The sequence below is a fragment of the Hippopotamus amphibius genome, chromosome 7 (genome assembly GCF_030028045.1).
Source record: "Hippopotamus amphibius kiboko isolate mHipAmp2 chromosome 7, mHipAmp2.hap2, whole genome shotgun sequence".
Classification (NCBI taxonomy): domain Eukaryota; kingdom Metazoa; phylum Chordata; class Mammalia; order Artiodactyla; family Hippopotamidae; genus Hippopotamus; species Hippopotamus amphibius.
Genome location: NC_080192.1, coordinates 5,773,315 through 5,798,379, shown reverse-complemented (window position 1 = coordinate 5,798,379; position 25,065 = coordinate 5,773,315). Strand labels below are relative to the sequence as shown.

The following is a 25,065-nucleotide window of genomic DNA, read 5'->3' as shown; positions in this document are numbered from 1 at the left end:
TCATTCTTGCAAAGACTAACATTTTAATTTGCTCAAACTAACAAGGGGTCCTGAGGCTCAGCGGGGCACCCTTGAGGCCCTTTGCAGAGGCCGCTGCCGAGGCTGGAGCTGCAGCGCCTGGCCTGGGCTGACCTCGGAAGGATTGGGCTGGGCGTGGGTGTGGGCTCTGTTCTGGGGACACTCTGGAAGTTCGTGAAACACCCTGATGACAGATTTTAGTAGTCTTGGGGACAGGCCCTGAGGTCCCCGGCTGTCAGCGCTGGGCCCCTACTGGAGGAAGACCCGGAGGAAGTCGTTGTAGGAGATTTTTGAAGACAGCGTCTTGTCATAATACTCCAGGATGTGGAAGAACTCCTCCTCGGAGAGGTTGATGCTGTACTGCCTCAGGACCTGCAGGAGAGGGGAAGCCCACTGGTCTCGGAGCCACGCAAGGAGGCAGGCCACCAGGAAGGGGCTGGGCCCGCGCCCACTGTCCCCCTGCCCCGAGCCGGGATGGCCCACCGCCAGTCACCCCAGCAGCCCTCTCTCCTCCTTGCCTTCTCTCCCCCGCCACCTCCCCATCTCTGCCCTGACCGCCCCCACCCACCAGGGCTGCCCTGTCTAGCAACATAGGAGTGAAACAGGAAGGCCCCTCGACTTCCCTTCAAATGGGAGCCGCTGATTCTCCCCACCCCCACCCGGACCTCCCAGGAGGGTGATAACCGTCGCCTCCCCTAAGGGTAGTGAGTCAACAGGGAGGACGAGGAGGATGGACAGAGAAGAGGAGACTGGAGGGGAGACCTGGCCACAGGGCCTTAGCTAGGGTGGGGCCTCTGGGTGCAGCCCACCCGGGGAGGAGGGCAGGCCTGCAGGTGAGGGTGCAGGAAGGAGTTATGACCCAACAGTAATACAACCGGTGGCAGAGCCTGTACTGCCCAACCAAGATCAATTGCCCTTTCCCCTTCTGTTATCAGAATGCTGATTTTCTTCCAGGCTGGTGGGTGTCCAGCTAAAAGGCAACATTTCTTATAGCTTCTTATAGCTTCTTCTCTCATAGCTAGGTATGTTCTGGCCAGTTAAAACTAAGTGCGAATACTATGTGGGACTTCTGAGAAGCCTCCTCTAAAGAAAAAGGGCATGTCCTCTTTCTCTCTTCTCTGCTGTCTGGAATGCAGAAGTGATGCTGGTGCTCCAGCAGCCATCTTAGACTATGAGGCGACCTTGAGGAAGGAAACCAGGTGTTGAGGATGGTAGAAAAAAATACAGATGTCCCTGATGACTGTCCAGCCACCAGGCCAGCTCTGGACTTCCTACCTCTTGGATTCTTTTCTGTGAGAGAGAAATAAACGTCTACCATGTTTAAGCTGCTGTTATTTTTTTTCACCTCTGTTATATGCAACTGAGACAAATTTTAAGAGATACCCTATTAAATAAATATAAAGATTAGGTTATACATTTCCTGTGTATGATTTGTGTTATAATTTGTTTCTCAGAGGGGGCTAGAAACTGGGCCTAGATGACCTCAAGGTTCCTCTGGGGCCTGGGCCCATGGGGTTGAGGTCATCTGGCCTGGCTATGGGGCTGATGGGCTGAGAGCTGAAGAGGCAGGTGAGCCTGGGTGTCCAGAGGGCCTGGCACCCATCTGGACTTGGGCTCTGCTGACGGCAACGTCTCCGTTTCTATTGCCTTCTCCCTGTTGTCACCCATCCTGAATTCCTGCGAAGTTACCTGAAGAGGATGCGAACAGAAGCTGACCCACTTCCTTCTCCTCTATGGCTGAGAATTTTACTTGCCCCCAAAGTAAAGACAGATGTTGTGAGCTGGAAGCCACGATGGGGCACGGAGGCCCCGGCAGTGACATGCCTGGCCCAGCCCACCATGTGCGGCGGGGGGGGGCCCTGGGGGCGCTCACGCGCCAGCACACTACACGGGGCCCTTTTAACAGCAGCCCCGCCAGGCCCACCAACTGCCGTTCATCTTTCTGGATTACTACTTCAGAAAGACTTTTTCACTTAAAATTGTTTTTTAGTTGTTGAAGCACAGATAAATCTAAGGAATACATTTTTTTTTTGTAAAACCATTTTGAGGTCATAACCCCTTCTCTCTTTGATGTCTCGACTGAGGTTTTTCCTGGCTGTAATATTTGATTTTTAATCTAATGTTCTAGACCTCAATTATTTTCACAACCTTGGTGATCGGGGTGGGGATGCAGAGAGAAGCGGAGAGTGGGGGCAAGAAACTGCCAGTTCAAGGAGTTTCTACATTATTCTGAATGTGGGAGTTTTAAGTCACCCTTGAGGGGCCCGTTTCTTTCCTCTGGGAGACGCACTCCAAAAGTTCTGCAGGGTAGAGTCAAGCGAAGGTTCTGCTCCAGAGGGGTGGCTGCAGGGGCAGCTGCGGGGGTCACAGCGGGCGGCTGGGGTGGGCGAGGCGCTCCCTCCAGACCACGCTTCCTCTGGGGATGCTGGACTCTCTCGCAGGGCAGGAAAGGCACCACATTCTGGTGAACCCTGAGAGCTGCTTACCAAACCACGTGGAGGGGAGGGAGGGGCGAACAGCCCCTCCACATGAGGGCAGCTTGGGGAGAGGGGAGGGCTGAGCTGGGGGCTCCTGCGAGGCAGGGCTGGGGTCTGTGGGCCCTGAATGGCCACACCTGGGACCCCGCTTTGGCCCCCACCACCCCCGATGTCATCCTGTTCTGTGACCCTGCTGGCTCCCCCAAAGAGACCAGGGAGAGGCCTGGCCTTGCGTGGGGAGCAGCCAGGGCTCTGAGGGCAGCTGCGCGCAGGTGTTGGCCCTGGGGCGTCCTGTAGGGTTCTAGAAGCCCTCGGGGAGGGGAGCCTGGAGTCTGCAGCAGCGGGACATGTGGACTCGGCCCTTGGCAACCTGGGGGAACCGAGGACGTGATGTCTGGGACAGCTGCCCACAACTGGGCCTTCTGCTGCGGGTTGGGGGATCCTTTTCTGAGGTTTTCTGGCCACTGGCAGTTGGCAACTGCTCCGTGCTAAGAGGTCACAGCCGCACAGGAGCCGTGCTGCTCACCATCCTGAAGTCGGCCACGCTTAGAAGCCCTGTCCCGCCTGCATCGTAGGCCTTGAACGTGCGCCGCATTGGCCTCCAGCAGTGCACGATTTGGGGCTGAATCCGAAGCAGAGCAGAGTAAAAGGAAGAAGTCTCAGCACCGACTTCTTTCTGGGAAAAGAACCCCAAAACAAAAGGAGGTAAGAAAGGAGCCTTTGGATGGGAAGGGTGGAGCAGACAGGCCGCGCGGCCCAAAGGGGATGGAGGGTCTGTGGGCTCCTCTCCTGGACCTTGTTCCCACCCTGGCCCCCTGCTCACTCCCCACCCACGCTCCCAGCTCGAATGGAGTCCTCCCTGCTACCCATGGGCTGATCACAAACAGTATCTCCTTTACACCTCCTTCCCCTCTCCTCCTCCCCAGTCTGGGAGGAAGGTAGGTCTCCTCAACCCCATTTCCTGGATTGGGAAATGGAGGTTCAAGGAGGCTCCCAGGGAGCCCCTCCCCGTGTACTTGAGGGGAGTGCCAGGCAGATAACCAGCCAATTTCAAAATAGTTTGAGGGGAAGCAGAAAAGAGATTCAGTTTGGGTCTTCTAGTAAGTTCTTATAACGAACAGAGTTTTCAAAAAAAATCGCAAGGTTGTAATTATATCTAGTAATTAGACAGTACACTGCACGGTGATTATTTCATTTAGGTGCTGCTATTAGATTGAAAACAAGGTATTTGAGCCTGATTTAGCCCCAACACATGTCTGAATATCACAGAGGTGAACCGCAGGCAATACTGTATAACACATTTTGGGAAAGTTTAATTTTTAACATGTCACTACATAAACCAAATTAGCACAAAGTTAAATTACTTTCAGTTTTTATATCATTGAGCACCTATGATAGAAACTCACCAGACACCCTATAGCTTCGCTAGCTGCCAGTGTATACAATCAGCTGGTCCGCGTGCTTGGAAGAGAAGATTTTCCACGCACACTTGCCCTTCTCACACGCAAGCCTGGCTTGAGAAAGGGTTTTCCCACCCCAGCCCCGTACGCCAACCCCCCCAGAAGTCCTCCACCTCTAGAAGTACCCCCCAAGGCAAAGCCCCAGCTCCCTTCCTCAGAGGTGTGTCTCTGCTGTCAAGGTTGCAGAGAAAGCCCCCAAAGCACTAGAAAAGGCAATGGCCCTTTTAGCTCCTCTGCCTGGAGACAGCTGGCTGTGGGGGCTGGACAGCCTGCAGAGAGGACGGGACAGGCACAGGGGCCAGGCAGGCGCAGCGGCCGACCTGGCCCCACTCTCTCCTAGGAAAGCTTCCCAGGGAGGCTCACCACCTGTCGGTCATGCCCAGGTGGGGTCCGGGATGGGAGGCAGGACTACCCCAAGCCGCAGAGGGGAGGCTGTGGTCGGGTTTAGGTGAAAGACCAGAGCCAGGGGCGAGGCAGGCGCACACGGAGGTGAGCTGGGACATCTGCCCAGGGGACCAGCACGCCTCCCCCTCATTTACAGAAGGGGGAGCCGAGGCCGGGAGAGGCTGAGGAGGGCCACAGCGGGCGGCGACCTTGACGGCTATGGGGTCGCCATGGTTCTCCATCTATGTTCCTGGGTCCCCTGACGATCTAATGAGGAAAGTGTTTTCTCCACTCACAGAAAAACGGAGCTGCAGAAAGAATTGTCTTAATGTTAAGTTTTCCTTTCTTAACTTGGCCTAAGGCTTTGATGCTAGCTTTCACTTGGCTAAATGAGAAACTACGCCAAGATGAGGCCCGGCTTTGCACAAAATGACAAATTTGGCTGCATGGAAAGTTTCTGCATGGAATCTGCAGTCTGCTGGGCTAAGCCACCGTCACTCTGCTGCCACGGGGACAGGGGACTGGGCGGGGGGCTGTCGGGTGTGCCCCACACTGCTGGTGCTGCAGCTGAGTCCTAAGGGAGTTAGCATCAGCTGTGCTTGTTTCCACGTTGACAAGGCTAGTTGTACTTATTTAATTCAATGTAACTTAATTCGATGTTATATATGATGGAATATGAGTGTGAAAAAGCCTTCATGCTTTGGAAAGACTCAAGAAAGGCATGTCCGTGAACAGCGTGGTTGAACTGGGTGTGGGAAACATAAAATCACAAATGATTGAGAAAAAAGGTAAAAATCTAGGGCACAGGTCTTCCAGCATCTTTAGAGTCTCATTCCTCTTCAAAGAAACAAGAAGAGAATGGTAGACAATGCATGGTGGGTGTGGCTTATGTAAGAAAGGTGAGGGGACTGGCCGCCCACACGCAGAGCAAGGTCGGAGGTCTTAAGTGGCGGCTGAGTGAATCCGCGGTTATGTTTAAGCTACAGGTGTTTCCCTTTGCTGGGGCCCCACCCGCCCCACTTGCCTCTCCAGGTAAGTGATCGTTATGCGCTCCCGGTGGCCACATGGGCCGCTGACGCTGTCCCCGACGGTCGCCACACAGAGGTGCCCATGGGCATGTGCCACCCAACCAGTTTGAGAACCTGGGATCCAGGATGCTGGTTCCCAGTCTGGGGTCTCCAGACCCTGATGGGGTGACCGTTGGTACGAAGTGAGACAATTGGATTTAGGAGGAATTGAGAAAAGTGAAAGAAACCTGTTTAGCCCGCCTCCACCCTTCCCTCCGGACGATCCTCATACCATCTTATTCGCGTTCTGGATTTTCATTCTCTGCATCAGCGAGGTTTCCTTTGCTTTTAACAGGAGGACGCAGCTCTGAATGAAGTTGCAGTAAGTGAACTTCCCGTTGTTCTTTAAGTCGTACTTGACAATGAGCTGCTGGCACTCGTCTCTGCTTATGTCCAGGTTGAACTTCTCCACGAGCGCTAAAGGCAAACACGTCAGTTCAGCTGGTGGCGGTAGGTCCACTCACTGGTTTGATCACACCGTCATTCACTCACCCATTCACTCATCACCTGCTGAGATGCCCTGACTGGGTCCTTGCTTCACAGGCTCACGGTTGGCGGCTGGATGGATACGGAAACACACAGGCACGCGACAAAGTAAGTGCAGCAAGGAGGGCGGGGACCCTGCATCCTGCTGGGCTCCCCCCACCCCACCCCCGGCTTTGCCTGCGGGCCTGGCTTCGCATGGTCCCTCTTGCTGTGGTCACAGCAGTACCGACACAGTGCTGTGGGCGCCATGACCGCAGGCGGGGAGAGAGAAGAGGGATGGTTCCATTGGATGGGAGTCGGGGCAGAGTGGGGCAGGAGGGGAGAAGGGAAGGTTCCACGTGCTGGGGGGTGGGCCTGGCAGGGGCCCGACTTGGCCCTCTGAGCAAACATTTTCAACTGGGCTTCAGAGATATGATCTTAAGAGTCTTCTAGGCTACATCAATTTATACATTTTGGGTTTTCATTCTAATTATGATCTCAAATGTGTATTCTGGAATACATGGACCTCCCAGATGCAATTTGACAGTTTGCATCTGGGTTATTGCCTAGGGTCACACTGATGCAATGTCAGGATGTCAACACCCCCCTACTTGGCACTAACACTTGTGCTCAGTCTTTTACCAGGTAAAAAACCAAAGCTTCTTTTGGAGTCACAACTCACAACTGGAAGAGACTTAGGTAGGACAGGATTTTAGTTTACGCTGAATAAGCTGAGACTTCCGCTGGACATCACGAAAGCAAGGAAGCTTCTGGGCGTGGAACACTGCTACATTAACTGTTGAGGTTAGTGAGGAAAACCAGGGGATGTGGAATTTATAGACGGGATGCCTTCAAACCAGCGCAGCCCAGGAGATGCTGCTGTGCTTGTGCAAAAGGTTTCTTTGCCTTTGCAAAGAGGAAAGCAGGAGGAGGCAATCGTGCACCCAGAACATGGGCGAGAGGAGACGGACCCAGAGCAATGTCCAGTAAATGCCTTGGAGGTTCTAACTTGCAGAAGGCCGTCCAACATGTGCGGAAAATACAGACGGACTTCTGAAAATTAATCAGTATTTTTTTTTCACAGCACTGAAGTTTGGACGCACTGTCAGAGCAGTGGATGGGGGCTTACAGGAGTTCGTGGTTAAAAAGAAAAACAGTGATGATGATGATAATGGATCACAAGTTAGGGTTCACCATGCTCAAAGTCAAAAGAATTAACTAAAAAACAAGTGGAACTCAAACATGCATTAAAACCAACATTGGTGATTTGGTTTCAGCGAAACGTCACATTAAATCAATGTCACATCATTTAATTATAACCGATATCAAATTTTTATATTTAACTTATAAATGGTTTTGGGGGTAGAAGCTGTTCACTTAAAGAGTTTACAGCATAAAAGTAATTTATGTGGAAACTGGAGGTTCTCAGGGAAAACGTTCCCCTTTAAAAGGGGTCCATGTATTAAAGGAGGGGGAGCTGACGGGGGTTTCCGCAGAGGAGTGACCTGACAGACTTATTTTCCTGTAGTGTGAATTGTTGCACAAACAGTATGCAACAATTAGTGGGAGTGTAAATGCAATGGGTTTTATTTGAAGTTTACCAAAGTGATATACGGCGAAAATCGAATCGACAGGGCAGAGCTGTGTCCCCAGCCTCCCGCCCCGGTGCCACCTCCCTCAGCTCTCAGTCTGTCACCATTTACATACTGCCCAGAGACCACAACCCAGCCTGCAGTTTCTAGCACTGAAAGTCACACGTGCTGCCTTGATGGAGTGGGTGTGGACCTGTCGGGTGGGGCTGGGGCGTCAGGAGTCCCCCATACTGGGGCTTGAGGAGGTGCTCCCTGCCGGCCCCCTGTCGCGTCACTCCCCGGCCTCCACCACGAGCAGTGGACTTGTGCCAGGAGGGGACCCTGTATCCCTGGGGGAGGGACCGGGACGCACCCAGGAAGTCGGCAGCGGGGATCTCTCCCTGCCTGTTGGCGTCCCTCTCCTTGCATTCCCGCAGGAACTCGCGCCAGCAGCCCTGGATCTTCTTGCGCAGCTTGTTCTCGATGGGCTCGCAGTTCTGCAGGGGCGGGGTCATGCTGGCGGGGGTCTAGCCAGAAAGAAAACTGCCTTGTAACTTGAGATTCCAGATGGAATAAGAGAAACTTACAGATATGACTCCGGTTTCCAGGTGCACAATTTCACAGGCAGCGTTACTTCAGAAATAAAACGAAAAACAAAACAAACATGGTAATGTCACCATTTTAACTAAAACAGTTTTGGAAACAAACACGTAGCCTGGCCCTTTCCGGCCTCTAGAGGCCCCACATCCCTTGGCGTGTGGCCCCATCCTCCAGCTTCGAAGCCAAGATGCTGGGTGGGTCTTCCTCAGGCTGTCTCTGCAGTGTGACCTGTCTGCCCCTGTGTCCCCATTGACTGGCCGTGCTATTACCTTGGGCCCCCGGACATTCCGGGACAACCTGATCTTACAGGCAGCTGATGAACAACTGTAACTCCACCCCCAACCTTGACTCCCCCTCCCAGGTCAGGGACACGTTACAGGTTCCGGGCACTGGGACGTGGACGTCTTCGGGGTGCTCCTGACCTCCTTCACTCTGCACCGTCTTTAACTCACTGAATGCTTTACTTACATGTTCGCATTCCTGCCCATCACCCGCACAGGATGGTAAACTCCCTGAGGGCAGGGACCTGTGTTCATTCTCGGCACATAGTAGGTGCTCAGTAAACATGTTGACGGAGTGAGGGAGTACTGTGCACGAAGCTCGGGGTGGGTGCTCACGTGCCTGGTGGGCATCCCCTCAGCCACACTCCCCTGGAGACCCTGTCACGCTTCTTGCAGAGGAAGAGAGCACCTCGGTGAGGCTGAGCCCCTCCCCTCATCCCAGGCTGGGGAGGCTCAGCCCAGGTCCAGGGTCGTGTGGTCAGACAGGCCTGGGTTTGAAATCAGGTCTCTCCATGTCTAACAAGGGAACCTGAGCACATGAGGACCCCTCTTGAGCCTCAGTATCTTCAATCATAAAACAGGTGTTTTGCTGGGCCTGTGGCCCAGGCAGGGCTGCCCACAGGGGCATCTGCTTTCCTGATGCCCTCGGAGTGGTAGACACGCCCCCTCTCCCTATGGTCCTTTCCCACCACTAATCCTCTTTACTCTTCCCTCCCACCCCTCGCGCCCACACCTACCTCTCCTCCCAGGCAGGTGACTGAGACCACCCACCCATGGCTCTGCTCCGTGCCCCCCACCCCAGCTACACCCCGGGCCCTGTGGGGACACTAGGACCCCAGCCCAGGGGAATGTGGACCCAGAGTGATGCCACAAGATGGGAACTCACGCAGGGGTGACTCCGCGGTTTGGACCCTGCTTTCATGTCGCGAGTGGGTGATGAACCTGCAGACCTGCTTCTCTCCGAGACCTCGGGGACGCTGCTCCCTCTCTGCGCCTTGGCTGAGTCGCCCGTGGCTGGCAGCGTGGCTGCCTTCTCCGAGCTGAAGCTGCTCAGGAAGTCCAGGTATCTCAGCCTCCCCTTGGCATTGACGGGCATCTCTTCCCAGAGCCTGTCAAACTGGCAAAGAAGCAGAGGTCACCTCCCAGGGTTAGTGTCAAGCCCTACAGAAGTGGGACGGAAGCCAGCGAGGGAGGTGCTCTCCTTGGCAGGGGTCCGGGGCCCACGTCAAATAAAAAAATTGAAAAAAGAAAAACACCCATCCGGCCGGCTGCGGCTTCCTGGGAAAGCGGACGCGGGAGGGTTATCCATGGCTTCTGCAGGACATTTTTTAATTGAATTGGGCCCTTAGCGAGCACTTTAAGGCCATTAAATCTTGTGATTAGTCACAGAGACTGAGCTGCAGGACAGAAGAATGTCTTAGGAGAAAACACGCATCAAGCCCCAGCCCACCTGGGTCCCCAGGGACCTCAGCCAGGCTCCTTCCTGCTCCTTGCAGGCCCCCTGAGCCCTGCAAAGAGCGCGGGTGCCACAGTCCGCAGCCACCGCAGTTTATCTCACCCTCAGGGCAAACAACGTCTTCCTGAAAGATGAAAGGGGAGGCGTGTGGAGAACGGGGAGAAGTTCATGGCGTTGTGTTGGTGTCGTCCGATGTCATGGGCTGCGTCAGGGCCACATGCGGCACGGGTGTCGCAAAGTGACTCAGTGCCACGTGAGCCACGCTTGACGATGTGAGGGCTTTTAGGGAGCTGAGAAGAATGGTCATTTACTTCCAATTTGTTTTGCACAGCCCTAAGGCCCAGCCTCCAGCATGCGTCTCTGGCCCTGAGGACAAGGGATGGATGTTCCTACCCTGCACCTGAACTTGGTCAGAAACGTGCTCGGCTTATGGGCTGCACTGGGGTTTTCCAGAAGCAAGTTAAAAGGGACCATGTCCGGCTCTATTTGAATTCTAGAACTGAAATGAAGTAATGAGAGGTGAGGAAGAGAGGGAGAATGTTCCAGGCCCTGAGAAGGGGAACAGGTTTAGTTTGGGACAATATTCTTGATTTGTTTTAGCTTTCTATTTTGAGATAACTAGAGATTTGCAGGAAGTTGCAATGATGGTACAGAGGGGTCCCCGGAGACTCTCCCCCAATTTCCATCCAAGGTTACATCTTATGTAACAACTTCAAATGCATGTGTATAGTTCAGTGTCATTTATCACATCTGTAGTTTCATGTTGCTTTAATTTTGATCAAATGAGGGAAAACTGCTCGGTGGAGTGGAAGTGAGGGTTCTTGAGAAAGTGACCATGTGCACTCAGACAGACCTCACCGTCCCCAAGGGCAGTAATGCCCCACTGGTCTCCTCTGGGAAAGTTCTCTAGAACCACCGGGCAGACGGGATGCTCTTCTCTTCCTTTGGAGCTCCTGATGAAACCACCCCTGCAGGTGACACCTCACCTGACTAAGAGATGCCCCAAAGGGTCCTCTGAGATTCATCTTTTAAATGCCAACTGTCTCACAAAGGGGCTGGCACACAGTACGTGCTCCGTACATGTCTGTTAACTGCTGAAGATCCTAAAAGACTCACATGATAAGACCGATAAGACAAAGGGAAGACCCTTTAGAAATGAAGAGGGATGGGGCGGGGCTAAACCATCTTCTGATCGCATCCCTCAGGAAGGGCTTTAAGGAAGAAAGACGTGGCTTAAAAGGAGGGCGGGCTGCCTGGTGGGCTCTCATGCTCTCCTACCTTAGCAAGACCTGGGAGGCAAGCAGGAGGAAGGTCATGTGATTGAGGACACACACAAAGGATGGGGTGCAGCTTCGGGATGCAGTGAAAAGCTACAGCATGGATGTGAAGATGTTTACAGAACGGCCAAGGACAACAACAGGGGCTCGCTCTCAGGCAGGTGAGGCAGGGACCCACTACCTTCCTAAGGAAATCCTGGGACACAAGTGAGGTCAAGGCAGGACCACGCGAACCTTATTCTTGTCCTCGTTTGACTAAAGGGGCCACGACGGGCAGAATACACATTGCTGGGACAACTCGGAGGCTGGGTGGTGGGGAAGTGACAGGTTGCACCCCGGGAAAGTGATGCAGCCTGGAGATGCAGCACAGGCTGGTGACGGTTGTGGGGACAGGAGAGGCATCGAGAAGACTGGGAATGGGTGCCACAAAAGTGGATTCTGGAAAATTACAGGCCTGTGAGCTGGACGTGAAACCGGGTGCAATTCCTGTGGTTTGTGAATGAGCTGAAAAGCAAGTACGTTTCCACGTCACGTGGCAGAACGTGCACTCGCTGAAAGGTCCCTGGAAACACAGAGAAGCCGTCAACTCCCTTCTAAACACTTAAAAATTCACCACCTCGGGTTCCGCTTCTGCTTGAGATGTGGGAAGCTGGGAGCGAACACCACTTCCATCCTAACAACAGGAAAAAGCCAAGAATCTACAAACTCAGAGCTCTTCTTGAGCCCATGAGAGAGCTGAGGTTGAGGCGCCGGGGGGACTGAGCTCCGCGGAGCCCCGAGGGGCCAGCTCAGGACGGGGGAGCTCAGGAGGAAGTGGGAGGGTGGGAAGGAATCAGCTGAGATGTCAGCACATTCCGGAAGGCCAAGCAGGGGCTCGGCCGGGAGACCTGGGCATGGGGAGCGCACACGCTCACCAGCTCTCCTCCGCAGCCTTGGCCACTGCTCCCGGGAGGCCACGTGCAGCCACTGGTGGGAGGCGGACATGAAACAGCGCCCGCTTCTCCAGACCCTCCTCTCCTAGGAAGCAAAGCCTTAAGCCCCTAAGGGAGGCGCAGCAAACCCACTCAAGCCCAGGGTCCCTGGGCAATCGTCTGCTGGAGGGACCTGCTGCCCGTGCACCCCCCAGGGAAAAGCAGCAACAATGAAATTCAAGTGCAGCTCAATTCACCACCCCACCGACTCAACAGCACCCCACTCACAGCCCAACAAAGAAGAGGTGCGCCCGTTTCCAGGCATAAATATTATTTATACCACGGTCTCTATTCTTCACATGATGTCTAGAATTCAGTTAAAAAAAAAAAAAAAAAGTTGAGACCTACGAACAAAAGAGAAACCCGCTGCCAAGAGATACAGCGATCAACAGACAAGACTCAGAGATGACCCCGTGTGGGGACTGTCAGACAAGGAAGTTGAAACAGTGATGGCTGATACGTTAATGGATCTGGTAGAAAAGGTGCACAACACGCGTGAACAGATGGGGAATTTCAGCAGGGAGGGGGAAGCTATTTTTTACGATGCACTGTCCTCATTCAAACACGACAGGGAGATCGGATTAAGCAGCAATGGAGAAGAAACCCATGGCATTTGAGGCCTGGTGTGATGTAGGTGGTGGGCGGGACTCTCGCAGGAACAGGGACAGGCACCCCCACGTGAGATGGGCGATTAGAACCAAGCCATCACCCACTACCTGACACAGACACAGGCGGCCAGGTAGAGCCGGAACGGGTCTGTGCTGCCAGCGGGCACAGAATTTCCACCGGCACCGAGGACAAAGGCCGGGAGGCCGAGGCAGGAGGAGTCCAGTCCTCAGGCCCAGGCCAAGGCGACGGCAGGACCACCTGGCAGGCGAGCCCATGCTGAGGGGAGCTGCCCTGCGGGCAGCCTGTGGAGCACCCGGGACTCGTCCGAGCGGCCCGCCTGGCTCCCCTCTCCGCACTCGCTCCCCTCTCCGCACTCGCTCACCCCTCACTCTCCCCACACCCCCGCCCTCCCCTCCCGTCTCAGTGCAGGGCTCTGCTCAAAGGAACTGGCAGGAGCAGCTCAGCCCCTGCCTTTCTTCCGCGCCGGGATCTGGGCCCTGGAGAAAGCATGTGGTAATTAACAGATGTCTCATCCGCACCCAGAGATGCTGGCAGGCAACTGAGACGCTGCTCTCGAGTGTCGGGGGAAGCAAACCTGGAGCTAGACGTCTATCCCCAGCCAAACTGTCTTTTAAGGATGAGGGTGAAAGAGGGAAGCTCTTGGGCTTACTCTTCCCTGAAAGAGCGAGTAAAGATGTACTTGAGCAAAAAAGAAAAGTGAGCAGGAAGTAGAAGTGGGACAGAAGACTTGACTGGACACCAGATCAGGCAGGCACCCGACGCCCACCCTCCCCTCCCCCTGCCCCACCCCCAGCACCCCATCCACAGCTCCTTGGGCTTCCCCATCCTCTACTCCTCTTCCCTCTCACACCCACATCCATGACCACACTCGGCTGCTTCCAACTCTGAAGCACATCTATGATCCAACCTCCCCTGCTCCCAGCCATCCACCTGACCTGGTCCTTTCATCACATGTCACCTTCTCAGGGGTCTCCCCTGACCACCCTGCTCACAACACACCCTCCCAGTTCCCTAGCACTACCCTCTTTCCTGCTTTATTTGGCATTTATGGCATTTATCACCACCCAACATACACATACCTTATTTTGTTCGCTGCTTGTCTGCCATTCAAGGAACACAGACACTTCAACCCAAGTGTCCCGTGTGCCCACTGGACATCTGGCAGCAGCACCATCTAAGCAGTGTGCCCACTGCTCCTGCTTCGAGGATGTTTTCTCTGCCTGCATTGCTCTCTCCTGTCTCCTCTCGGAGGCAATGCCCACATCCCAGCATCGTGTTCTTGGGAAACCGCCATGACCCCTTGGTCCAGGCCAGCCCCCAGCTCTGCTCTCCCAGTGTGCTGCACACGCTTCACAGCAGAGAGCGAGCGGTGTGGAATTACAGAAATCAAGTACACCAGGTGTCTAACCTCTCTCTACCCCTCCAGGATGCAGACTCAGAGGAGGCAGGGAGCAGGCCCACCTTGGTTCCTACCATCACTGCTCTGTGCTCAGGGGGCCCCCAGTAAGTGAAGGAGTGGGTGCCTGCTGCCTTCGGGCACTCACTGTGTAGCCGAGACAGACAGCTTTGTGCTGAAGAACATGCAAGAGTGTTTCAAGCGCTCGGCCAGATGATAGAGAGCTCAAGGTGGAGCGGGGAGGGTAAAGCAGGGCATGGCCAGCTCCAGCAGGTAAAGATGTGGTCAGAAAAGGCTTCACTTGGCTCCAAGTGTCTGGAAGAGGGAGTAGGCGTGGCCAGATACAAGGGGGTGGGGCGGGGGCAGGCAGAGACTGCAGGGGACTGAGATGGGGAAGGCAGAACTTCAGCCTGGGCTTTAGGGGGGTGGGGGAGCCGGACCAGCCTGGGGAGCACTGTTCCATTTCATAGGGAAGGACACTGAAGCTCAGAGAGGTTGAGTAATTCTCCAAGGTCACACAGCTGGATGAGCGCAGAAGCAGGGCTTCAACCCAAGTCTGCCTGCATTTTTCTCACTTTGTATTAGAAATATCACATCTGGAATGCTCAGAAATGTTTGATGGTTCCTTCCCCTAATATAGCTGCATATTCAAAGTCCTCACGCAGTCGCTGTGGACTGATCTACATCACCTCCCCGGGACAGGGTCTCCTGTGGGATCTCCATCTTCTGAAGCCAGATCCGAGTGGACGCAGTTCCACGGCCTTTAATAACATGCTTCATGCAGGGCCATGAAGACCTATCAGTGTCCGACTCCATCTGCTCTGAAAGTCGCTCTCCTTTTCTGAAAGGTTAATCGTGCCAAAAGGTTTCAAAAGACGTGGCCCTTCCCTACACACGGAGCTCTGTAAATCAAGAAAGCTGGCCCCTCGGATTCACGATGATTGGATTTTTCAGAGTTGAGTTTTTATAATATAGATAAACTAAGTCATGGAATCGGTACCTGAAAGCTGTTTAACCTGGTCAGAACTGTCCCAGCATCTCTGGTGAACTCTTCCCCATGGTGGCATGAGGGATTTAGACATGTCAAGAGTGCGAATTACTTCCGCGTTTTACACTGGGCCATCCAAGCAAGAAGGTCGCCAGGCTACGCAACTCACAAGAGGAGGAAACATACGCATCTCTGGGACTTTTGCTTTCTGTTTACCAGCCTGTATCCAGAAGCATCCTTCCCAAATATAGCACAATTTCTGCTAATCATCACCCAACTTAAACCACGGTACTTATGCCAGACTTTGACGCTCTGGATGATGCAGACTGTCTTTGAGATGTGCCCGTGTATTTTTAGAAAGCAGCATTTAAAAGTAAGTGCTTGATTTTGTTGCAGGGGGTGGGGGTGGTGCTGTCTGTGCCGGGAATGGTGAAGCTTTCTTAGTGGACAATTAAAATCAAATTCTCTGTTATGAATGCCAGATATGCCAGCATGTCATTAATTTACATCTATAATTAGAGTAAAATTTTACTCATTTAGATGGAACGAAAAATCTTTATTAGTAAAACCTTTACTGGCAAAACCTTTATTAGTTGGCCCCATAGAATAATAAATGCAACTGTATTAATTTTAAAGGTTTCTATCCATTTGTAGTAACAGTAGTATTTGCAAATAGAGAGCTCACTTGGCTTGGATGCGCTATGGGACAGAATTGTTTGGAAATAGCGCTTTCTTCTGCTTAGCAAAAATGATCATAGTGCCTAGAGAGGTGATATTTTAGGAAAGTGGAATCTGATGTTCATATCATTAATATCTGTAACACGTTCATTCTTTAGGGTAGTGAGTTTGGAGGCCTGAGTAGGGATGGAGGGTGGGTGTGATGACGACCCCTCCGCATGAATACCTTCGGTCCTTACCCTAAAACTTTGAGAACAGGAGTCTTGAGGTTGGGGTGACCCAACTCTGGGGGGGAAAGAATGACATTTCCATGTGGGGAGCTGTAGGAAGCTCCCCGGGCTGGGCCTGAGCAGAGCCAGGAGGAAGAGGGGAGGCGAGGTTGCTTTTATAAGTATTTTGGATTTCCTTTTTCATTTTATAATGAAATGGGGGCATCATTTCATCTGAGAACTGGAGAGGGCTGGTAGCACTGCGTTTTATGGGGAGAAGGGAAATCTGCTTCCGGGATGGGGTCCCTGGTGCTCTGGGTCACCAGCTGTTCAGCCCCTGGGCTGTTAGGGTGGGGGTGGGGAACGCAGACACTGTCCACTCACCGGGACGTGCTGAGCCCCTGCTCTGTGCCGGGCTCTGTGTCTCTGCTGGGGGCCCAGTGAGGAGCAAGTGTCCAGGGCTCTGCTCCTCAGTGCTGACTCTCAGTGCGATTACAGGCTGAGGTCAGCGAGCAAGGCAGGCCCTTGGGACACTGTCCTGCTGGTGCTCTTGGCCTGGGAAATCCATGAAGGGCCAGAGAGGCCAGGGCGGCAGGTTGCTAGAGCTTTAAGCTAAAAGAGCCCAGCTCAGTCCTCGGGGAGGTAACCACAGAGAGCCTCTCGTGGGGGTTCTGTGATGAGCAGGAGGACCTCAGAGAGGGTGGCCTGTGTCCAGCCTGTGGTCCATGGAGGGGCCCCTGGGGGTGAGCATGTCACCAGGATGCTTGGGGCAGTAGCCCCAGAGCATCCCAAAATGCTGCAGGAGAACCAGGCAGAGGCCGGGAAAGGGGAGGCGGGGCGGTGGGAGGGGCAGGGCAACTTACAGGCTCTGCATCCACCCCCCACTGGGTGTGGGGAGAAACTGGCCACTCGTTTGGATCACTTAAGCCCAAGAATGATCCAGGGAAGGAGGAAGAAGGACAGTGGTAGCTGGAGCCGAGTTTAACTTGATTTTAAAAATAAAAGTGATATTATTTGCACCCTGATTGAAATGGTGCGATTCATATCTGTTACATAAACAGAAAGCTTCTGTGCATCTCCAGTAAGATTTAAAACTAAACAACAACAACCACTTCCCCCCCCCCAAAAAAAAAAAAAACCAAAACCCTTCAAGTATTTAAAACATAGAGAACAGCCAAACTCTTTACACTCTGGGGAAAGGCCGGCCTGACGCTCCTGAGACCTTGCTTAGGAGGCTCAAGGAAATGCGTTTCTTACTTGCTCATCCGTCAGAACTTGGACGTGGCGAGTGCAAATGGACCGGAACTCGTCCCTGGAGGCTGTGTTGGTCTTCATGGTGTCAAAGTTCTCAAACTCCTGGGCGATGGTGTGGTAGTGAGTGGTCACGGCTTTGTGCAGCCGAGCCAGGAGCTCTTGGTTCGCCGTTTCCTTGGGAGACATGGGCAGCGGGCCTTTGGGCATCTTCTCAGCCCACTCAGCAGCAGTCTGGGCAAAACACAAGGGAAAACCGATCTATTTAATAAATAATGAATCCCCTTGGCTCCGGGTACCACATCCACAGCAGGTCCCAGGAGGCCAGCGTAGTGAGGGAGGTGGCCGGGGGACCACGTGACCCAGAGGCCAGACTGCAGGTGCAGCTTTGGCTGGAGTGGAAGCCTGGGCTGACCTGCCACGGAGGAGGGGCAGAGCTGGTCAGGGAGGCTGCGGGGCAGGGCAAGGGGCCAGGCCAGGCCGGAGAGGGCGCGCCTCTTCCCCTCCTCCTTTCACTCACTCAGCCTGTCCCCTGGTTTGTTTCCCACACACGCGGTGAGTGTCTGCTCTGAGCGGTAAGGGACTCAACAGGGACGTGGATCCAGACTGCTTTCACTTCCGACCTCAGTTTGGTTGATTTACGGTCACAGCAGTCAGCACGTGAAAGGCGGTTTCTGATGACTGCTACCCCATTATGCTACAACACCACCGTTGGTTAAGGGTTCCTTAGGTCTGAGACTTCGAGACTCACAGGGATTTAACCCTGGTGAGTGCGGGTTCCTGTGGCTGGAGGCTGTGGGGACAACCTGGCTCCCATCCTGCACCTCGCAGGGCAAGGACAGAGGGGTGTTGGGAGGTGCTGTCAGGGCTGGGGATGCTGTCCATGGTGCTGGGGAGCCCTGAAGAGGGACAGGCCCAGCCAGGGCTCAGGGCCAGCTTTCTAGAGGGAGGAGGGAGGCACGAAGAAAGAGGGGGCAGCAGAAGGATCTTCTTACTGGATGTTTAGGCTGATGTGCTGGTAAAGGGCTTGTGGGCAGGTGAGCTGGCAGCGGGGAGGGGGGTCGGGCTGCAGAGGCCGGCAGCCCACGTTCAGCATCGGCTGAGGGTCAGTGTGGTGGACAGACAGACCACGGGAAGAGCAGGTGAGGGAAATTAGTGACATCAGCAGCCCTGGCAATGACAAGGGTGTCTGTGTCTGCGCACTGAGGAGACTGGAGCTGGAAGGGCAAAGCTGGCAGGTAGGGGTGGCTGAGTCCCCAGCCTCATGAGAGGGCAGTGAACAGGGCCAGGGCCACAGCCCTGATGTGCATCTACTTGCTGCAATTAGGAAAAGGCCCCCAAAGCCAGACCTGTGGTCACTGCATCAGCAGGTTGGCTCCTGGAGTATGAGGACCGGTTGGGGCCCCGGGGTGGGAGGGGAGAACCCAGGGGTAAGGAGGCATGAAGGCCGTACTGGGGTGGATTCTCAGATACGCTGGGTTTCTCCACATCCCACCCTTCGTGACTGTTAGGTTGGATAACGGCTCTTTCAAAGTGCCAGCACTTTACCAGATGATCACATCTAATCCCCCCCAGCCTGTATTAAAAATTGGTCATGATTCATGTTTAGCAATGCCACACCAATATGTGTATTATATGTCACTATCCTTCAGGACAGAGCATAACGTTACTTTATGAAATTGTATCAAACACAGGATGCTGCTAGGAATATCCCCCCAAACATGAATACACACACTCAGACCACAGCCTACCACATCCTCGACCTCCCAAAGGTTAGCAGAGGCTTTTAAATATGTCTATTTGGAGCCATCCGCAGACTGAATGAACACCTTTCTTTTTTCATTCTAGAAAAAAAGGTGATATTACAGATGCATCTTACACTTTTTCAAGCAGTTGAAAATGCACTTCCTGTATCTAAGTATAGGAGCACCTCCCTAAAGGTCTCAAGGGGTGTCAGTGCTCAGAGTGGAGGGGCCTTTTCTGGACGGAGACATGCTGGAAGCCCATCCTTTCACTGGAAGCCCCTTTGGGGCTTGAGGAGGATGCACCCCAGGGGAACATAACTGGAAGGTCACAGGTGGTTGTGTCCCGCAGGGGAAGGTGGGTCCCCGGTCTGAGGCTAGACTCTGCCTCTAACTGGCCGTGTGAACCCCACAAGCCACTTAACCATGTTTCCCTCAGTTTCCTCATCTTTCCAGAAGGAATCAAGGCTCCCACGAGATGGTGTGTGTGAGTGCTCTTTGAAAGTGTTAACAGACAAAAAGGATCAGAAATACTACTATTTTAACAACAGATATGGAAGAATTCTAACAAAGTAGGATGGGCAAACTTAGGTTAATATGCTTTAAACTCTGGAGGAAAGTGAATCGTTTTCTAACAAAATATAGATTACTAAATTTAACTTAAATGATAGGAAAGCCTGAATAGACAGGTAACCACAAAAGAAATTTAAAAAGCTGTAAAAAAAATCTACCATCTATCACTAAAAAGGTGTCAAGCCTAGATAATTTTTACATTAGTCAAATTATTCCAGAACGCAAAAAAGGATGGATAGTATTCCAGTTCATTGTATATTACCCTAATACAAAAGGTGATAAAGAAAACACTTGGAAAGAAAAACATAAGCCAATCTAGTTTATGTACATGAATGCAAATATATAAAAAAGCCATTAGGAATATTCAGTGCCATATTTAAAAGGGCATACCAAGGTCACTTAGGGGTTATTGCAAGAATAAGAGTGCTTCAAGAATGAGCAAATCTTCAATTCCTTACATTAGCAGAGGTCACATATCAAAGGTTGGCAGAAAGGCATTTAACAAAATTCGGCAGCCATTCCTGATAGAATGGTATAGAATAGAACAGAACATATAAACTATATGGGAAGAAAATGAACATTCTAAAGAGACACTATCTGCAAACATGTTACACAGGTGAAACACTGAAGCACCTGCATTAAAGTCAGAAACGAGACAGGCACGCTCACCGTCAGTTCTGCTCATCACATTTTTAGAGGCTCCAGCTTTTGAAATAAGACAAGATGAAATGAACAGTATAAACATTGAAAAACAAGATGTATCATTATTCATGGATATGATTGCAGAACTTGAAAACCTCCAGACAATTAGGAAAGTGGCTGGATTCAAGTAAAAAACACCAAAAAAAGCAATACTTTTTTTTTTATAATAGTAAATATAACCATTTAGAAATTGTATTGTTAAAAAAGTCCATATTCATATTAATGACAACGCTCTTAAATACCCTGGGGTAGATGATGTCTGAAAAGCACAAGACCTACACAAAGAAAGCCGCATGCGCTCTGCTGAAGGTGGTTAAAGCAAGATTGGGATAAAAAGAGAGAAACACTATGTTCCTTTGCATCACAAAGTAAAGCCTTTCTCAAATTATAAATAAACTCCAGTAAAAATCTCGACGGCTATTTGGGGAGGCTCCTTAGACACAGATACTAAAGTTGATAAAGGAAAATAAATATGTGAGAGTTGCCAAGGAATTTTTGGAAAAGGCTAGCAATGGTGTGTTTGAGCCACCAGATATCAAAATACCATAAACTTGATATAATCAGAATAGTAGAATCAAAGGAGCTCAGTCCAGAATATACAAATAAATCAGCGGACACCTACTCAGACTGTTAATGAGTGAGAAGTAAGTCTCTTCTGGGACTGAGCTCCTACATGACAAAGCCTATTATTACAACATTATAGAAGTAGCAGGGAGCAGTACGGCTGGCTGACTCCAAGATAACCTTGGGGGAGAGAGGCCCTCCTAAGCAAAACAGAACATCTAAGTTTCATAAAGGAAAATTCTCTCTTCCCTCTTGTCATCAACTTCAAAACACAGTCCCCCCAAGGTCCCCATTTCAGCAGATGGAAACTGCCCCAGTAGCTCACCCCAGAGTCCTCTGTGACGTATCTGTCTATCACCCACACCCAAACCACCCAGTGGCTCTGCTCCCAGTGCGTACCTGGAAGTTGACTGCTCCACCCTCATCTCCTGGTCCAGGCCGCCATCATCTTGCACAGATTACTGCAACAGCCTCCCTGCTTCCACCCTCAGTCTTTCAAAAGTATACACATACATGTATCACATGCACACACGTGTTAGCACTTGTTCTCTGGATGGAGGGGTAAGGGAGGGCAGAACCATGATCAAAAAGCCATAGTCATTTTCCTTGAGGACGATCTCTAAGCGCAAATCAGGCCAAGCGCAATTCTCAAATGGCTTCCCATGTTGCTTGGAGGAACAGTGTCACAATGGCCAACCCACAACATGCTCTGACCTCACCCTGTGACAGCCTCCTGCTGTGCTCCATTCACAGCAAGCTCGCTCCTGCCTCAGGGCCTTTGCACTTGCTGTTCTCGCCCTTCTCTCAGGGTTTTTTTTTTGTTTTGTTTTGTTTTTTATCACATTCCTGAGCCAAACTCCGCATTCTCTCTCTCCTTCCCCGCTCATTTCCATCCCACGTGTGGCTCCCTGATCCACCTCATAGTTACCCTAACTGTCTTTCTCATCCCAACAGAAAATAAATTTCAAGGCAAGTCTAGTCTTTTGTTCACTGCTGAATCCCCGAGCACTTAGAAGAACCTGGTACACGGTGGGACCTTGGTATTTGTTCAAAGAAAGAATGGATAAACAGGGTCTCCACACAAACAATCAAATGAATGATTACCCTCCTGTTAAGAAACTCTGACCTAGTCATGATGCAAAAAAATGGAAATGAAAACAAGACTCCACTTCTTCTAAGAAACGCAAATTTCTTGATTGATAATATCAGTGCTGGGAGAAGTGGAATAATGTATCTGGAGCCATAACAGTCCCTGTCCTCTGACTTGGTACCTGCCCTCTGAAGGCTTTCCTTAAGGAAATAAGCAAGGTGAACTCATGGAATTATGATCATTACAGTATTATTTACAAAATTCACAATATTAAAAAAATTAGCAACACTTTAGATGTCTAAATTGTCTAAATTAGGAGAATGGTTAAATAAAACACCATGTTTCTAGAGAATGGATTACAATGCAGCTGTTTAGAATGTTTCAAGAAATGGTTTCACAATCTGGTAAAATGTTTGCGGTGCACGAAGTGGAAAAGTGCCACAAAATGGTCCAAAAGATCACACGCAAGCACACACACACGCACACACGTGCAGATACACACACACTAGTACTAACGCCTGTTCTCTGATGAGGAGTGAGCGAGGACAGAGCCAGGCAGACACCTGGGGCTCCCAAGCCAGGGATCCGGCCTCCCCCACGGGTCGGAGTCGTGAGGCTGGGGGGCAGGGAGAGCCTGGCTGCGAGTGATGCAGGGAAGAGGCTGGTCTGGGAACCCTGCTCAGGGTGACTGTCCTGGATGTGAATCTGCCCCCCTCCACCTGTTCAGGGATCAGAGTGATGCTTGGGTCACACTGAATCCCAGAGCCCTGCGTGGGGGGAGGGGGGCAGGCGAGCGCCTGTGCCAGGCGTGACACACGTGTGTGCGATGTACTTGCAGAGGATGAACACTCAACGCATGCCTGCAAAGACTGTATCGAGTCAGCCTCAGACACGCCTGGAACATCTGCTGTGTGCCAGGCTCTTCTCTAGATGCTGGGGAAACAGGTAACAAATAACCCTTAAATAGTCTCTGCTGGGTGGGGCCTGGGGGCAGGGAGAGAGACGAGGGCCAGTCTGTCAGGTGAGCAGAGATTATAACGGGTCACGTGCTCTTGACACAGTGGATGGAAACGGCCTCCTGTGGAGGAAACCACTGAGCCGGGAGGTGAAGGAGGTACAGATGTGAATCCTTGAAAACCGGCACCCGAGGCGCTATATCATCCTCACTCGACAGGCTGCTGTTGAAGGTCGGGAGAGCAGCCTGGCTTCCGGCACCCCCAGCGCTTCTCTCAGCACCCCCAGAGCCAGCCAGAGGCCGGGCTGTGGACGCGGAGAGGGAGGGTGACTGGGACTTGTCACAGAGGTGGTCTGGCTGTCAGTGGAGATGTGCCTTTGCTGCTTGCAAAGATAACTACTGCCCGTTCACTGTAGAAAACTGAGGGCCTACAAACAGGGCACAAATTGAAACATATATCACCAATAACCCCGCCCCCAGCAGCACCACTGCCATCACCACCTGCACAAGGGACCAGCCCTGGATGGGAAGGTCCCCAGGCCCCCGAGATGCAGCCGCATCGCTCCCCACCCTGGCCACGCGGAGAACCCTCTGGCCTCTGGAGGGCAGGGCCTCCTGACTCTCCCATCAGGGGTGTTTGGGCTCCAGGCTGTTAGGCGCCTGTATTCTGGTTCCCATCCCGCTTTTTGCAAAGCCGCTCAGCCACGCCAGCCTCGCTCCGAGTGACTGGAGACGCCGGGGAGGAACAGATGGCTCTTGGTCTGGCGCTTTTGTGTCCCTGGCACTCCTCACGTGATCGTTATATCTGAATGGGGAAAAATAGTGCTTTTTCTATAACTAGAAGAAATGTTTCTCCTAATCAGAAAAGACACCACTATCTTCAGATGCAAATGTCACTTTCCAAAACTAACTATGCTTTACATAAAAGGGCCCCTCAGGACAGGATTCACAGCTGCAAGACGGCGAGGACACGGGAGGGGTGAGGCGTCAGGCGCCCATTTCCGTCCCCACTGTTGTCTGGAGCAGGAGCCGCCGGGCCTGCATCCTCAGCGCTCCTCCCCGTCGCCCCCCATCTGACACCTGCACATGTGCACGGCTGCTCCGGTGACTTTTTAAATGAAAAAAAAAATAGTGGAATCTTATGCACTATGGGTCGCACCCAATTAGAGAGTGATTTACATGCTTTGAAGGAATCTTCTCTCGTTTATTCAAGGGTATTCATGGAACCTCGTTTTACTAAACAATTGTCACTCTTGATGTGGCAGAGAGATATGCGCCACCTGTGCCAAAAAGAAAATTCCTGGTCTGCTTTGTGACTACACAACAGTGTTGGCAAAATATATACAACAAAAAATGTCCCAATACATGAAGCATACGATCATCAAAGAGCTGACTAATAACACCTCACTTTTATGGAGTTTTTCTCAGGCTCATACGTAGCCATGTAGCTCATTTAGTAAAAAGCAAGCTTTCCAGTGTAATCCTGTGGTTCTGAATCCTGCCATGGCTTGGAATCGCCCAAGAGGCTGCCCCAACCAGTGGGGGGTCAGAGGGAGGCAGCCTGGGTGGGGAGGGGGTCAGAGGGAGGCCTGTGCAGAATTCATCCTGGGCCTGCCCCTCCTGCCCCAGCTCAGGGCTCCTCTCCCCCCCACAACCCCATGGCTCTGACTGGGGTGTCCCCCAGTGCACACAGTGCCGGCTGATGAACTGGGGGAGCCCTGCAGGCACAGAGCTGGGACCCCCAGCCCATGTCCCGTGCTCCCGGTGGCTCAGGCCAGACCTGACATCACTCAGCGCCTGACACCGAACATGAAGAGGCAGACCCGCCTGACCGCGGCAGCACAGCCTGGGCAGCACCAGGAACCCAAGTTCTGCCCGACGGAGACCGCGCCGCAGTCGGCCAGGGGCCAGACGGGTCAAGTGGAGGGCCCGGGCCTGGAGGGCGAGGACAGCTCACTGTCAGCTGGGGGCTTCGGGGCTGCTCAGGGCTGAATGGAGCTCAGCTCTGCTCTTTCTTGTGACCTCGGGCAAGACGCACACACCTCTGCCTCACCTCCCTCACAAGGATAAAACCTGGACCATCTCAGAGGGCAGCCTGGGATCTCAACAAAATGACACATGCAGGGCTCCACCCAACGCCTGGCAAACACGGGTGGCCGTTCTTGCTGCTCCTGCTGGTTATTTTATTTTTGCCTGAGTTAAGAGGTCGGACAGACCTGGACTGCGTCCTCCCTTCTGGCCCACACCGCCTCTACTGTGA

General features: G+C 52.5%; 1 protein-coding gene across 1 annotated transcript in view; it reads right to left on the bottom strand.

Annotated features, from left to right (window-relative positions):
* Positions 1-212: 212 nt before the first annotated feature.
* EFCAB6 (EF-hand calcium binding domain 6) overlaps positions 213-25,065 on the bottom strand; it is a 253,258-nt gene continuing 228,405 nt past the window's right edge. Inside the window, exons 26-31 of the mRNA XM_057743330.1 lie at positions 17,186-17,413; positions 9,210-9,440; positions 7,816-7,969; positions 5,639-5,823; positions 3,022-3,171; positions 213-390 (exon numbers count right to left, since the gene is read on the bottom strand). Coding sequence (XP_057599313.1) covers positions 268-390; positions 3,022-3,171; positions 5,639-5,823; positions 7,816-7,969; positions 9,210-9,440; positions 17,186-17,413 — 1,071 coding nt within the window. The 3' untranslated portion in view covers positions 213-267. The remainder of the gene's footprint in view (positions 391-3,021; positions 3,172-5,638; positions 5,824-7,815; positions 7,970-9,209; positions 9,441-17,185; positions 17,414-25,065) is intronic.